Source organism: Thermobia domestica, chromosome 1 (genome assembly GCF_964235325.1).
Source record: "Thermobia domestica chromosome 1, izTheDome1.hap1.1, whole genome shotgun sequence".
Classification (NCBI taxonomy): Eukaryota; Metazoa; Arthropoda; class Insecta; order Zygentoma; family Lepismatidae; genus Thermobia; species Thermobia domestica.
Window position 1 is genome coordinate 279,387,892 of NC_137454.1, and position 17,366 is coordinate 279,405,257.

The window sequence follows — 17,366 nt, forward strand, 5'->3', positions numbered from 1 at the left end:
TTACATAAACAGTAATAATGAAAACTCATTTTTCAATGAAGTTCTCATGAAATACTAGCACAAAATGAGGTGAGCTCCTTTTTCCATTTAAGATTATTTTTAGACAAATCCAACAGGACTGTCCCCAAAATGGCCTACAGAACACATTATACTGCTAGAAATTTCCCGCATCCACCTAAACCCATTTAAAATTATACCTCTTTTATTTCAGAATATACAGTAATCAGGGTTTCTCTAACTTTGACTTACCTCGTATCGTATCACATATGAATATACCTTTTACTTTGTTCCTTTAATTATTCCTTAAACACAAATATTTATTTGATTTGAAATGTTTGAATACATTTTATATTAATAATAAAGTACGGCCATAAGTCGTACTGGAAGGACGCGTCTTCTGATTATAAAATGGAAAATCTGTCCTTCCGGAAGAATATGGAACTCCTATAAGAGGTTGTGGCTCAGTGGTAGAGCGTTCACCTCTGGTGCTTGGGGTCCCGGGTTCGATCCCAGCCCCCGCCAAGTGAACTTTGTGGTGGACAAACACCGTGCTCGTGGGTTTTCTCGGGGTTCTCCCGTTTCCTCCCACTTTCTTCATTCCACCATTTCACTCATCTCTCATTATCACCGTCTCCTTTAGCCTAATCGGCATAACCGTGGGACGTAAAACTCAAAGATTTCATTTTCCTATAAGAGGTATTCTGCAAAAGAATGAATATCAGTGTGATATTATCCATCAAACATCACCTTCGGAAAGTATCTCACCTTTAGTGAACGAACAATCGTAACTTTTTTCCCCCCTAAGATTGGATGCCATACAGAACAGAGACTTCCTTTTTCCTTAGTAATGCTTTCTATGCTGCCACAAATATGCAAAGTCCTCTTAACTGTGGGCAAATATTGTAGAACCTTTTGGACGTTCAGCCTTTCCTGAAGGATGTTTAAGTTACAAGTTTTCTGATGAAAATAATGAAAATACTTAAAAATATCATCGATTAAATTTTCGACATCAAAGCTCTGCTTTTATCAACCCAAATAAAACAACATAACAGCTGAGCAATGCAAATACCTTTCATTAAAACCTAAGCTTTTAGTTTTTAATAAAATTTATTTTCTTTGCTCAGCTGTTATTTTATTTTACTTGGGGCAAAATGCCACATATTCTTCTTCAAGCTGTGGATTATGAATGAAGAAAGAATACTTCAGTTTGCGCGTGCAATATTAAAGCATCCCAAATTGTGTAAAGCAGATCCGGAAACTACGCGAAATATTTCAAAAACAACCTCGGACCTGACTGGTTTGCTGGATTGGGGAAGGGGGGTAAAATGCATATTTGATGTTTTAACATTATTGTTTACAATTTTTGCTGCTACATTATATAACCTTGTTAAATAATTAATAAACATTAATATTCTAAAATGAAGTGCTAAAAGTATTTGATATACAGGAACATAATTCAAGTGATATAAAAGCAAGTTTATTGCTATTGTTTAATTGTTATTCTTACAGTTGTTTTTGTCATAATTTTTAATGTTTTATATGGTTTCTGCAGTACGCTGCGTTTAATATTTCTTTGTCACGTGTCAAAAATTGTTTGCAAGTCCCAGAAACTGTCCAAACCAAGTTGGGTATAATAAGTTCTTAACGTAATAAATACAAAAGTGTAGCAGGGAGACCTCTTCGATATCACAGCTGTTTCTCCATTTCGTTTTTACAGCATTTTGGACTCAGCAGTACGGAATAGGGTTGGTCCTTGAGGTTTCAAGGTTTCTTGAAACGATGCCTGTAATATATATATCCAAAAGGAATGAGTTTAGATATGTTTAATAAAATATAAAGAAAACAGTACATATTTACATAAAGAAATAAAATCACGAAATAACAATGCTGTGTAAAATATGCAATATTTATCTTATCAAGTGTAGCTACATCTAAATTGAAAAGTTGTTTACATACTATCGTTATGTAGACGACACGTTAATTCTCTATAAAGACCACAAACAAATAGGAGTACTCCTTAGAATGTTTAACAATATTAATTTTAAAAACGAAATATGTTATACTTTGGTACGTTTTTTAGTGGTAACATACTACAAAAACTTATAACTTTACTTTGGAATTCGCTTGTTTTTGGTAAAACTCTGTATTTTCGTCAGAGTTTGCCCATGTGGGCCCAGCTCAGCCAAAAAAGGTTTTTTTTTCCGGTTGGAAACACCTTAAAAAACCCACCTGGTTATCGAGTTTTTGATGAATATATTAGTCATACAACTACGCGGATCACATTGAAAGGGATTTTTACAAAATTTGGACTTTTAGGCATACTACATCATTCAATATATACTAATTAAGCCTTTTCGACCTTTATAAAGTACTGAATGAATTAAAAAAAAACTCAGTTTGAGATAATTATGTAATTAATTGAGATTAATTATTGAACAGATTATGCTTATATTTGAAATAAACGTAGTCTTTGAGTTTTACGTCCCATGGTTATGGTTTGTGGGCTAAAGGAGGCTGTGATGATGAGAAATGAATGAAATGGTGGAATGAAGAAAGTGGAAGGAAACGGGAGAACCCCGAGAAAACCCACGAGCGCGGTGTTTGTCCACCACAAAGTCCACATGGCGCGAGCTGGGATCGAACCAGGGACCCCAAGAACCGGAGGTGAACGCTCTACCACTGAACCACCCCGCTCCCCTTGTTGCAAATTGTGACAATGAGAATCTTGAAATATAAATCGCATTTTAACACTTTTACCCACAGGTATTTAGATATTTTGAAAAATAAATTAAATCCGAGAAAACCGATATGGGCCCAGGTGGGTTGTTTTTTTTAACCCTGATTTAGTAGCTCTCGAGTTTGGCTGAGTACGATGCTATGAGCTGTTAAGTTTCTAAAATCCACAAACAACCCTGCTCCAGTGAGAATCGAACCCGGAACATTGAAGTCGGCGGCCTGTCACTTCAAAGCGGACGGCTACTGCGGTCAACTCTCGTTCTCATTTACAAAATCAAGTAAAAGGTGATACAAGACTTCTTTCAGAACTGCAAAATTGGTTTCAAAGCACTTTTAAATTCTTATCTGCAACAGATCTGTTGGTGGTAGAAGGATATCAGAAGGAAAAGAAAAAATGTATACAATAAAAATATATTAAAAAACTGCAGCAATTCCGTGGAAAAAGAGCGGCAGATCGCGGAAAGATCTATGCAACTTTAGATAAGTATGGTTTAATGTGTTAAATTTAGAATTTTGCAATCATTATAAAATGAATTTTATGTTGAGCATTCACTGATACAGTAATTCGAGCAATTTCTTCAAAAGTGATGTGTGATTGGGAAACAAAACTGGTACACGTGATTAAAGGTATTGGTACAGTAATTAATTATTTGGAAGTTTACTAAATGTAATAAATGTATACAGGTACCAGTGCTATTTAATTATTACTGCTATTTAAAGATAGCAACACTTTACCATTTTAATGGTAAGAGAACATTTACTTGATCTTTAAAATATCAAAGCGAATATTTATTAAAACATACTTCGATTTTGTTGCTACCTATGGCTCATAAAATAACGGATTACTTATTGAGATCACAACGCAAAGGCAAAGAAACTAAATTAATCAAATTGCGTGGTCCCAATCCCAAGCACTTCTATTCTAACAAAAAATAAAGAATATCCTTCTGTATCCTACTGCCATATTACCTGATTTTACTACAATACACGAATATTGCATAAACAGGCTATTCAAAATTCCTTCTCCAATTTACTGTAATTACTGATGACGATCTTAAAGACAACCGAAACATTGATGTTGCGATTTCTAATAAATTTATTTTCAAAACAATAAAATTTGCAAAAGATAAAAATAAATGGTTAAAATTTCGTACAATACTATTACCTATGTTGAACCGGTTAAAAAAGTCGACACTGGCCTTATTTAAGGCACCATTACAGCATTTGCCTAGTACGACTGAGAGAAGCCAGGGATAAGCGGTTGCTGAGCGCAAACCCAGGACCTTCTTAATACGAAGCCAATGCTCTACACAACTGCCCTACGGTCACTCGCTAATATAAAGCAATACTTTTATATAATTACCTTTTAATTCCAGTATGTAGTCAGATACATTTTCTTCTGGATTTTGCTGAATGTGATTTCTCATTAGATAAACCGGCCAGGGGTTCATTTAGAACGACACGGGTTTGTTGTTTCTCTTTTGATATCAGTTTTGCCTCTTTCTTCCTCTGTCAATCTTCTTATGAAAATACCTTACGAACAAGAAGAGGAGAGAACTGTCACTTTTATTTTACCAATAATAAGGTAATTCATAATTATAAATCAAAATAAAAGTTATTGTGCTTTAAAGATGAAGCAACACATTTCTCTTTCTTCCTCTGTCAATCTTCTTATGAAAATATCTTACGAACAAGAAGAGGAGAGAACTGTCACTTTTATTTTACCAATAATAAGGTAATTCATAATTATAAATCAAAATAAAAGTTATTGTGCTTTAAAGATGAAGCAACACATTTGTATTATAATCGCGCTATTTATTCCTATTGCATCAGACAGCTAAACATTTTCCTTGTAATCGATGTCTACTTTCGGAAAAAAATCTACTTTCATATCACTGTGTTGCATAAGGACGTTAAAGCCAAATAAAATTATTTATATCCATATGTAATCGAAATAAATTAAGAAATTTATTTAAACCAAAACACCGGTTCAAAGAAACGTGTTTTTTTGCTAACCCTGTGTAGCAGACAGATACTGGCACCCAACAAAATATTTCCCACCAGCTATATTGATTAATATTAAATGTTAGTAGCGTAAGTTATTTCGGGGGCCTTATAAATTACACAGAGTAGAATAACAGTATTTACAGACAAATTGTTGAGCTGATCAGGAAAGCTTAAAGAAATTATATTTGTCTGTTTGTTTGTTTAGTTTGAGATATTGCATTTCCCATTTGAGTTTGCGATACTGAGCAAGATACACTGAAATTTCGAAGGAACCGTATATTTTATTTTTGATTTGGCCAAGTTTAAGTTAGTTTTGATTTGGCACCGTTCATGAAAAAAAAAAAAAGAAAGAAAAGAAAGAGAGCTTGGTAAGTTGTAGGCCCAATTGCTAAATCTTTCCTACAATCGCATTCACGTTTTTTTTGTACGAACTCTTGTGGAAGATCAGCTAGGGTCAGGTTATTTTAAGTCCTTTTAGTTTTCGTCGTTACTTTCGTAATGTAGGCCTATGAGGTGAGGGAAAGGATAACCCCTCCCTCATTATATTGCGAGTTATATTGCCGCATTTTGATAAAAGTAGGCCTTCTCTGTGTGTACATTGGGTATGTTTTCTTTGTCATGTACTTGTATAAGGACTTCGAGGTATCCGTAGAAGGTAGAGGGGTGCAACGTTGTGACTGGTGTCCGAGTGAGAAGGGGGCATTTGTGTTATTTCGAGGGCCATATGAAAATGGAAAAAGTACCAAAGTGTACTACACTTTGTTAGATTACATTACATTACGTGAGGCTAGGTTAGGTTCAGTCACTTTCAAAACAGAACCATGTAAACTTTTACAATTTGGCATAAAAAATTACTATTTGCATATAAATACGGCGTCCGGATATATACTACCGTGCGGGGTGCATCCGAAGGAAGCAGGCGTGTCAGCGATGATAGGTATGCGAGTTGGTAATGAAAACAGATTGTTTCATGCAGTGATACTAGCTTCAATAGCACTTCATATTACTAAAGCTCCGCTTGTAAACAGTATACTGTGTCTTTCACACAATTTCAACAACTGATATTCGTTATTTTTGTATAATTCTATAAAACGCAAACACGATATGTCACAATCTTGACATATACGCGCTATTACACACTGTTTTTCCCGCCACTAAATCATAACAAGTGTACTTCTCCGCCAAACAGTCACTTCCGCCTCCACATACAGTGTCCCTTACAACATCAAACACAGCGTACAGAAATCACTTTCTTAACTTCAACTATTCCCCTCACCTGACTTTCACTCACTCTTCCTCTCAAACCAAAATAAATTCTCCAGTTCACCCGAGAAATTTCCTAAAATTAGTCCGGCGATACAACACTTACACGGCGAAGTCCTTGCACAAGCACAAGGTACAGGGATTTAATAAACGTTCCCTTGAACGTAAGCACCAGAAGCCATAAACACAACCAATACAAACCAGTGAAGTGCAAGGTGTACGTAAGCATGTGTGTGGAATACTTACCCTTGCACTTTCAATTCAATAAATGACTCTTGATTTTCCTATATACGTTATACGTTAATGGCACCCACGGAAAAGTCGGAATATTATTCAGATAAAGTCACGAAAATTAGCATGTGGTGCATGTTTAAAAGAAAAAAAAACTAGATTTAAAACGTACATTTTATAATCAGCTTAACCATCAAAAATTGTTTCAAAGGAACTTTCCCTTAAATTACTGTTTGACTATTGAAATATAATATACATTTTAGACACGCTAATTCATTTACAATATCCTAATACAATTATAAATACAGAATATTCCACTTACTTTTATATGTGACTCGTTTGATTGGTTGCTCGAATCTTTCCAATCTTCATTCAAATAATGACAAACAACACATCAACCGATAACACACAATATGGCGTATGTTCATGTTGGTATCATGCACCTTCTACTATTGTCATTGGTACATTCTTTGGTACGAATTTACTATACCCATAAATCTTCCATGTACCCACTAATTCATGGGTAAGAGGCTGAAATGCGGTGTGTACCCACTAAAGTCTTCGGTACATTGAATTTTCATAGGTACATCAGCGAAGTACCTTCTATTTCATGGGAACTTGTGCAAAATCATGGGTACGGTACTGTTTTTAGAGTGTAAAGATGAAGAACGAAAATATTTTACCGTTCGAACATTTGAAAGAGTACTTTTTCTAAAAAGTTGATAATGCTGGTGAACTGAATTTGACAGTAAAGTGTCTGAAGTGAACCGGCGGGAAACATTTGTCAGCAGCTATATATAGTAAGGGGTTAATATGAATTTTAAACTGTGTTCTGATGACTTTATTACTAGGAAATAGTTCTTTGATGGTATGTAATATTAAACTTATTTCAGATCAGTTTGCGTATCTTGATGTCCCGTTGATGATAGAGTTTGGAACAACTAGCTTTAAAAAGCATGTATCGATTTTAGTGTTACTGACAAGTTTTGATTCACCTCTAGTTTATGTGTTCACATTTTATTAGTTGTAGCGTAACGCTTCTCTATATTCCGTATTTTTAATTTTACATAACTATATTGTTATTATTATATAATTGGCAGAATAATAATAAGCAGCAATTTTTCTAATGCAGTATGGCACTTTAATCAGTGTTACATTATATGTTCATATAGCTGTCCAGTAAGGATTTGTTATCGCATCTACATAAACCGATTCGGAACTTGGAATATTGCGTTTATAAAGTCAGCGAAGCACATCAAATTTCCAACAAAGTAACTGCCGCATGAAAGGATATAGCAGCGCTACTATTATCAACGTATAGTTCTAAACATTTACGATGATTGGGGAAAACCAGAATATGCAATAATAATAATAATAATAATAATAATAATAATAATAATAATAATAATAATAATAATAATAATAGTTGTAGAATAGGGTGGACCGAATCAACTTTTTTTCGAAAATCGTTTCGGCGAAGCGGTTAGTGGGCAAAGAGTGCCAGATTTTTTTAGAACTTTTCGGCAACGCCCTCATGTGCCGCATCGAGGTTTTATTATGGAAAAGGTGTGCAACACGCAGTACACGGTACTATATTTCACGTTTCTGGCTATATAAAATCCATATACTCTAGTTTCTTTTAGAGTCAACCTTAGGGACAGCTTTAACTATACGTAATTCACGTTCCCAAAGCCCACTTGTGTACAATTCTTCGCTTAAATTGGCTACATTTGAACGCTTAAGGCAAGAATGTTGCGTTTTTTATAGATATATATGAAAATGAGTTTATTTTTTAAGCCTGAGAGTAGAGTTTATTCTTTTCCTGTAATGCAGTTTATTATCAACATTCGATCATTTATTCTTAGACCAAAATATCCCAGAACTCATCACGAGGAGGTGACTGCACTTCGAGCTCCGTCCTCCCGCCCTGTTGAATTTTGTGCAATGGCCTTGTGTCCTCACTTACTTGCTTTACTTTTCAAGATGGCATAGTCTTTTTTCGATCCAAATGTTTTTATTTCCTTGCGACAAAGCAAGGCACAGCGTATGAATCCGTCGCGACTTGCCCAGACACGGATTGCGAAGCTTGCGTCACCAAACGCACCATTCGCTTTACTGCTTGGGTATGGCACGGAAACGCAGTTATTTCTTTTCCGAGCATTGCAGCTGACTTAATATTTTCTTCAATCTCGTCATCCGAGAGCATCTTTGTGATTGGAGGTTCTGTTGGGGACAAATTCATTCACTACACCGTGCCGTAGTAATCGTTCCCGTGAAAATTTATTTTAGGTACTGTGAATTCTCGGATTGAGTTTTTTCTTTTTAATGTGACGGGCCTTCTTAATCCTCCTAGAGCTAAGTGTGCTCATTTCCGGACTAGCATCTGTGATTATGCGAAGAAGCAAGTTTTCCGAGTGAGCGAAGAAACCATTTGTATGCAATACAGACAGTACTATCAGCTTAGGTTCGTGAGTAGAAATTAGGCTAGTCGTCCGAAATTCCATAAATGCCGCGGTCCTACACAGGACGATGGCTTTTGCTTGATGGCAAACCAGTCCGGACGTACACCTTAACGATGTATTGTACAAGATACACCAATGTCTCGCAAGGGCTCGCTGTGCTAATGTACAAACGAAGAATGCAACATTTCGTGTTGAGCCAATGTGACTGGAACACTGGACCGGGTTTCTTGTACGCCAAGTTTTAAGAATAGTATCCTGAAATAATTGTTCTGCACATTTCTAGGAAATATTGTTGGTCCGCACTGAGGACTTCAACTTTTGCGAATTCATCCAACTAGTCAAGATTTATTGCTTGATATTTTACCAAAGGCGCTTCCTCGCAGTTGTCGAGCTTTTTTCCGATTTGACCTGAAAGTGTTTTTGGACCGATGTTCCCCCTTCAAGATGTCTTATCAAGTGACGAAGTGGTAGTTCACTAGCGTGAACAACAGGAATGACCCATTGCAGTTCTCGATGTACATTTTTTTAAACAATGTAGAGCCTAGATAGATCTCCCCGTGTTGATTGGTGTACTGTCACAACCAGCTGCTACCAACGTTGACAGATCAGTTCCGTTTTCATCCAGAATTTCGTGAACGGATTCGGCGATGTCCTCTCCACTACTAGACTTCGCCACGACATGGCCTGCTTGTTCTACTATTGTTAAGTATTTTTTGATTTGTCATCGATGCCAATGGGTTTCCTTTTTTCGCTTGCGTTATGTTCTGGTCTTTTCTTCCATCAAGGAAGACTCCTCTAACAGATTTTCCGGCTATGTCGTCATTTTCTTGAACAGCTGCGCTGAAGTTTCTCGTTTCCCTCCTGACCTTTTATTTTTATCAACAACAAGGTCTTTGTGCTCCGTTGAAATGACTCCTGCATCCTGAAGTGCTGCACTAGCGAGTAGTACAACTGCCCGGAGAAGAAATAACTGCGTTTCTGTGCCATACCCAAGCAGTAGAGCGAATGGTGCGTTTGATGACGCAAGCTTTTTATTCCGTGTGTGGGCAAGTCGTGACGGATTCATACGCTGTACCTTGTTCTCTCGCAAAGAAATGCCAATACTTACCATTTGAGACCATGACATCTAGAAAAGTAAAGCAAGTAAGCGAAGACACAAGGCCATAGCAGAAAATTAAACAGGTCAGAACTCGATGTGCAGTCACCTCGTCGTGATGAGTTCTGGGATACTTTGGTCTAAGAATAAATGATCGAATGTTGATAATGAATTGCATTACAGCAAAAGATATAAACTCTACTCTTAGGCTTAAAAATTCATTTTTATACATATCTAGAGAAAACGCAACATTCTTGCCTTAAGCTGTGAAATTTAGCCAATTTAAGCAAAGAACTGCACATAAGCGTGCTTTGGCAACGTGAATTACGTATAGTTAAAGCTGTTCCTAAGGTTGACTCTAAAAGAAACTAAAATATAAGATTTTAAATAGCCAGAAACGTACCGTATAGTGCGTTTTGCATACCTTTTCCATAAAACCTCGATGCGGCATATAAGGGCGTTGCCTGAAAGTTCTGAAAAAATCTTGTACACTTTGCCCACTAAAAGACACCCTTTAACCGCTTCACCGAACCAATTTTCGAAAGAAGTTGGAATTTGGCTCAACCCAGGAAAAATTGAAGTAATATATATATATATATATATATATATATATATATATATTACATATTCAAAGTTCCGGACCTAGAAGTAGGGTAACAGTTACTTTTTGAGCCAAGTAACGTGTTGCATTTTAATTAAAGTAAAGTAACATGTAACGCGTTATATTTTTCAAGTAATTTACTCAACACTGTCATAAAGTCTGCTTGAAGTTAACTTGCGATGAATCTGATTTCATATATAACGGTGAAGAAACTCACGTCATTGACCTGTTTGATAATTATGATTGTGTTTTATTATTTTGGTTTGCGTCGTTACGCACTATAAATACTAATATGGGGTATTTATCCATATCTAGAAATCAAATCTAGAAATGATTCTCTTGAGTCGGATCAAAGATTATGCACACAGGGAGAAAGCACTGTATCTACTTTGCTACGAAGATTACTTCTTTCGCCATCTTTGCAGAAAAACTAGAGAGCACACTTAACATGAAAGCAATTTACACTATTGAGAAAATAATGATTTGCATGTACTTTTGTGTAAGCAGAGAAATCGTAATTGAAAAAATACAAAATACTGAATTTTCTTTGCGGAAAAGTTGCTAGAAGAAACGTTGAGAGTTTATATCTCAGAAATACGCAAAGATTAGCATGAACATGCGTGTTCCGCATTATGTTTGGTTGCAAGTGCACATTATGCACTTTCGCATTATATCGTATATATTTCTTCATTCGTCCATTTGCACGTCTCTTAAAATGACGAATTCTAGTAATGACAAATTAACATTTGTGGTACTTAGATTCATAAACAATGGCGTGATCATCTATTATCTTGTCAAATGAACAAATTCCTTCATTATAAATTTTGAAATTTAAAGTATTGTTGTTCAAAAGCAACTGATCATCTATTATCATCTATTATCTTGACAAATGAACAAATTCCTTCATTATAAATTTTGAAATTTAAAGTATTGTTGTTCAAAAGCAATATTGACATGTTGTGTCTCCCTTAGGTATAATCAAAAGAAGGGAATCAGGTGACCACCCGATCGATGGAGGCCACTTCATCACTGTTGGTCAAACAATAACTTATGAAGACATTCTACAAGAATTAGTAACATACACACCAAATTTTACGGACATTCGTGAAGATCTTGTTATATTTAATGTAAGTATCATTATCATTTATAGATGTAAATCTCCTCCCGAATTATGGAATTAATTGAATGTCTTAAATCTGTAGTATTAGTAGCGTCAAGCTATTGAACTTATAACTTTTAGGTATCTAATGACTGAAGGTATCACAATGCTTCGTTCGGAGGTAGAGCGTAAGAGCCACTGGAATGCGAAAATTTTCTTAATTATTTCAGTTAAATTTGTTTTGATTTTACAGTTTATTGTACCAAATGAATCTGTATGGCTTTAAAAGTTACAGTTGCAACTTGATCAAGTCTAAAGAAGTCCTGACTAACTTATTGATAACTCCTAGATTAAACTATTTTATGCAACGAACTTGAAATTTGGACAGTGCATAGGATTTGTGACGTAAGAATCACTAAGGAAACGTTGTAAGAAATCGATATGGTAGAGGGTGATATAAACGTTGCAATTAGAGAAACAAATTAAATTAAATTTCTAGTTCAAGGTAGAACGATTATGCTCTGATGCTCAGGAGAGATGGTAATAAATGATATGGTGGAATGAAGAAAGTAGGGAACGGGAAAATCCCGAGTAAGCCCAAGCACATTGTCCGCAACGAAGTTCATTTATCATGAGTTTGAATCAAACGGAGGACCTCTACGCACATAAACGTATTTTGCTTTTAGTTATAAAAAGAACCGCGTTAAATGGAAATAAAATTGCAATTACTTATATGAAATCCACAAGTCCTTTTTTTTTTTCTGTGAAGCACAATACAACTTATTAAGCAACATAAGTACCAACATAAGCACCAGACAGTTGTTACCGTTGACCTTTAGGACAGTGTAATATTTAACAAGCTTTACCACCAACCCACATGAAGCATACTAGCAATAAAAGGTCACATCATGTTTAGATTTGCACATTAATATTTCTGCAAACTAAAAGTTAGTTCGGCAAATTGAGAAACAGTAAAATAAAAACAATTAGAACTTCCAGTTAATAATGATTTTAACCTATACACAACGAGCCGAAGGTTTGTGGGAACAATTAGTTATTGTAACAAGGTAGCTATATCTTGGAATCCCTGAGGTTTAGAGATATAAAATTTCATGTTTCTACTGCTTATTGTAATAAATGTATGTTACAGTGTTACATACATTTAATTATACGAGTATAATAAGCAGTAGACCATCAGTAGTTGCAGTATTCCAGCACAACGTAGTTCCACTAGGCCTAACGTTATTGCCATAATAATAAGTATTTTTTTTCCACTTATTGACACAACTCTGTCCTTTAGAAAAGTTTGCTACGTAAATAGAAGTTGAGTTACATGGAACAACAACCGGTCCATCTCCCTGTCGCCGCAGGGAGTAGGTTTTCGTGGAATTGAAAGCGAAGAGGGTAGCGAGTCTGTACGGCTCTTCTAAAGTTCAAGGGCAATGAACCGTGATTTGGAATATCAGGCTGAAATTAGTAGAATTTCTAATGGTCTTTGTAGGAAATTTGTTGACATCGAAAAAAATATACATATTCTATATATTACAGAGACCGTTATAATGAGCTTTTCATAAGGACTAATTTAGAAACTGAGTAGTTGGAAAGTAACGAACATGATCCAGCTATGTTTGTCTTTTCGTAGAAGACATTTTTCCACCAATATGTGAAGCGGAGGATAGGTTTAGACCCACAAAAGTACATTTGGAAACACTAGGTTGTTTCCGTGGTAACAGAACAGTGTTGTCGCATTTATACCCACTCATTACTGTGAAAGGTTTTATGTTGTCAGGATATTTTGATTTTCTGTGCTATCATCTCAGTGCATTGGTTTGAATATTGTGGTGTAATTGTTGTTATTTTCATTCATCAGTGGAACATAGTTTGTATTCGTGTTATTCACATAGACCTAAAATATAAATGTAGTATGTGTATGTGTGTGTGTGTTTGTGTTTATGAACACAATGCCTGAAGTGCATAAGAAATGCGAAAAGGGGGGTGCCCTTGACAAGTCAGGCACGGGAATTTATGTTTAATCTTAGGGAATATTTGGAAGAAGAACGTAACGACGGTCCTTTATTGCCAATGAATAAAGTGATTGAAAGAGTAGATTCAGCTTTATACATTAGCCCTACAACTGTGAAAAGAATCACAAAAGAGAAGTGCCCGAAAGACCTCGCTGAACCGACGGAATCTTTATCCACCCTAGGAAAAAAGCGTAGGATTTCTACAGTAAACGGAATTAAATTGTCTACAATTGAAAGCCATTCTCTAACGTAAGTAGTTTTCAATTTTTTTTTTAAAAAAAAGATAAAACATTATGGGTCTTACGCAGAGTCGTTCTAACGCGTGTTTAGTGTCATACTAAAGAGTTGAGTTGATTTTAACGTCTCTTTCAGCAGCGAGGCTATATGAGACGTTGACCTACTGATTAACGTGGAATCCGAACCACATGAGCTCCCGCCGGGAATCGAACCGGGGTCTCCCATGCCAAAGGCGTACGCTAACCGCTTAGCCACGAAGAAGCTCGATGTCACACTAAAGAGTTTGACTAACATATGTTTTCATGCAGTAGTATGACGCTAATCATACTGTACGTCAAAATGACTCTGCATAAGGCCCTATGTGTTTAGAAGTAACGTTTGTTTTATTTACGTTTTTGTAAACTATCTTAACGCAAACTAATTTGTTTCTTTTGACTAATACTTTCGTCAGGCATAATGTTAAATAATATTTTTGTTGTAATACATATAGGTGATTCTTTTCCCACAAAATGTGCCCCTTGTTATATTGTATTGTTACAGAAGGTAAACGTGGCAACCGCGCTTGATCGCACGTGAGAGTTGTCAGAGCTCTTCTTAGCGCGGCCTTACTCTAGAAGTGATAGTGGTAGTGTTCTTTTCCTTTCTAATAATAAATGGCTTTCAATTCGACATGGAAGAATTCACTAGCAAGTCACAAGTGAAAATGGAGTACCTACATTTTTTTTTCTGTGCCTAAATAATTATTACTTAAGTACATAGGTTTTGTCTATACGAATATGCACACATCATGATGTTGATGTTAAAATTTAATTAACACTACTGGCAGTGAACATTGTGCTCTAGCGCGTTCAACTGGACTAACCAGTCACATAACCTCAGGTGTAGTTATTGATTCCTTCACATTGAAGCAATATCGCAACATTTTCATTTGAAGCCGTATTGCCAGTAATAATGACCGAGTAAAAGTGTATTTACATTCATGTGATGACACTATCTCTACTTATTGCTTCTAAGTTCTGAACATACAGAAATTGTCGATAACATGTGCATCAAAATAAATATGACAACTTTAATTAACCCATTGATATAGTGAAACGAGTAGATAATAACATTTATACAGCAGTCTTGCAAATAGTATCACTGATCAAGATACCGCAATATCTATCATTTGTCACATTGGTTCTATTTAATACGAGAATTATTGGTGTACTATTGACCCAATTGGTAGCTCTGTTTAATTTGCCGTTAATATCTGGTTGTTTAAAATTATATCAGCTGAACATGCACTGTCTACTCAGCGCATCGTTCTGTTTTAACCATGAATCTCCTACCCACTCCGTATGTTTCCTTACTCACACAAGTAAAAGATAGGAGACTCACAAAGGAAGTGAATTGCTATGTATAGATGTTGGAGTGACTTTGTAGCAAATTTGTAGAAGTAACATGATATCAAGTGGAAATATTTTTTCTAATAAATATATATCCGTCCGAGTAAGCCTTATTGCGTATCTTGAGGCCTCGGAAATTGCCGGCATGCAATAGATTTTGCCATTCAGATTTAAGCAAAATGCCTACAATATCCATCAATCCGCCATACATAACCTCTCTACTGGTTACCTAACAGTAGTTTCAGCCTGTAACAATGTTAATCTTATGGACTTAAAACAGCCCATAAAATGTTAAATAGAAGAATAACGACACGTTTTTTTTTTTCAAATTTGAATGAAAACTAACTAGACAACCTACACAAAATTTGGAATCTACCAGTTTCTAGCACTTGTGGTTTTCGAGATCTCATTGTCGATAGGATTGCGGACAAACATATGAACCTAACATTTTAATATATTGACTAGATGAACTTGCGCTCTCTACACAGCGCATTATTCGCATATGAGCATGAATCTCCTTGTTATTCCTCACAACATCTGTACATGTCCCATTACAGACAAAAGTTGAAGACGTCGTGATAAAAATCGGCAAAGGATACTATAAAAGGGAGATTTTTTCAATTAACTTATTTTTTCAATATCTCGAACCGTTTGCAAGGTTTGAGCCTACTTCCGGTTGAAGTTTCTAACTCATGTATGATAAGGTATTCTTTCTTCTTGCATGCAGATGTAATAAGTAAATACATTACATACACAATTAATTATAATGCCAGTTATATATGTTGTTCATTGGGCAAAACACTCCAAAAATATTCATCTTAGACTGGAGAGATGTTATCCTTCCTTTTTCATTATTATTTGGCCATGAAACAAACGCCTGAGACATATACAACTACATGGTGTTGGAATGTATAATGAATAGGATATGATGCTTTAGTTTTTTTTTGTTTTAACACTTTAAGTGTTTCAACACTTTTAGTGTATCCGTAAAAATGTAATAAAGAAACAATGGTCATGTTTTTCAAATATTCATTTAGAACTGGACAATCTACGCAAAATTTGCAATCGATCAGTGAAAACGTAACCTTTCTAGACCCTGTAGTTTCCGAGATCTCATTGTCGAAAGAATTGGCCACAAACATATAAACTTCCACAAACATATAGCCTAAAAGAACTCCAAAGATGGCAGCACAGTTCATTTGCATTGATTTTGGAGAAGGCTTATTAAAATACAAAGGCTTTGAACAATAATTTTAAAACATAAACTTTATGAAAAGATGTATTTCAGTAATTTATTTAAAGTACACATACTTAAAATGTTTGTCTCTGTTAAACGTGAATCACATATAATCCTAAATGAGAGATTTGAAAGCTAAAGTTATATGTTGGAGCTGAGGCGCTTTTATTGCAATTGTAGGGTTTTAATAGATAGACTAGCTGAACCTGCACTCTCTACACAGCGCATCATCCACGTATTAGAACTGCGTAATCTACGCAAAATTTGCAATCGATCAGTGAAAACGTCATTTTTCTAGAGCCTGTAGTTACCGAGATCTCATTGTCAAAAGGATTGGAAACAAACATATAAACGTCCAGAAACATATAGTTTAAAAGAACTACAAAGATGGCATTGGTATTGGCATTCATTTGCATTGGTTTTGGAGAAGGCTTATTAAAATACAAACGCTTTGAACAATAATTTTATAAAATAAATTTTATGAAAAAGATCTATTTAAATAATTTATTTAAAGTACACATACTTTAAAACACTTGTCTTTGTTAAACGTGAAATCACAAATAACCGTAAATCAAAAGGTTGAAATTATAAGTTAAAAGTTGGAGCTAAGGCGTTTATGTTCATACCTTCGATTGACTCTTAACGTTCCGACCGAGGTACTTTGTATAGGTATCGAGTCTAGGCTGTGATCGATCCTGAGTTGTGGACGCAACCAGGCAATCATTGCTACGGGCGTAGCTGTGCGGCGAGATAGAAGGTTTCGCTCGATAGAGGCCAAATATTTTTGGCATTGCATCATCTTTCATTTTCCTTATTCATCGCTACCATTTTGACTACGAATCGATATCGATACTGGACAACCGGCACCGTCAACTTCTACTTCAAATGGCGTTGATGGCAAGGTTGATAAACGCAAAAACAGCAAGGGATCCCGGACAGGTGTTCGATCTCGCTCGCGATCCTCAGTTCCAACACGTAGCACTCG

The 17,366-nt window shown here is 35.6% G+C and overlaps 1 protein-coding gene and 1 long non-coding RNA gene across 7 annotated transcripts in view; one reads left to right on the forward strand and one right to left on the reverse strand.

The window, feature by feature from the left end:
• The window catches only part of LOC145661112 (extracellular matrix organizing protein FRAS1-like), a 3,375,101-nt gene that overhangs the window by 1,791,326 nt on the left and 1,566,409 nt on the right, over positions 1–17,366 (forward strand). For all 6 annotated transcript variants that reach the window (XM_081726561.1, XM_081726566.1, XM_081726573.1 and 3 more), the window contains one exon: positions 11,369–11,523. In XM_081726561.1, coding sequence (XP_081582687.1) covers positions 11,369–11,523 — 155 coding nt within the window. The remainder of the gene's footprint in view (positions 1–11,368; positions 11,524–17,366) is intronic.
• Positions 1–17,366, reverse strand: part of LOC145661134 (uncharacterized) — a 535,905-nt gene that overhangs the window by 485,920 nt on the left and 32,619 nt on the right. The gene's annotated exons all lie outside the window — the stretch shown is intronic.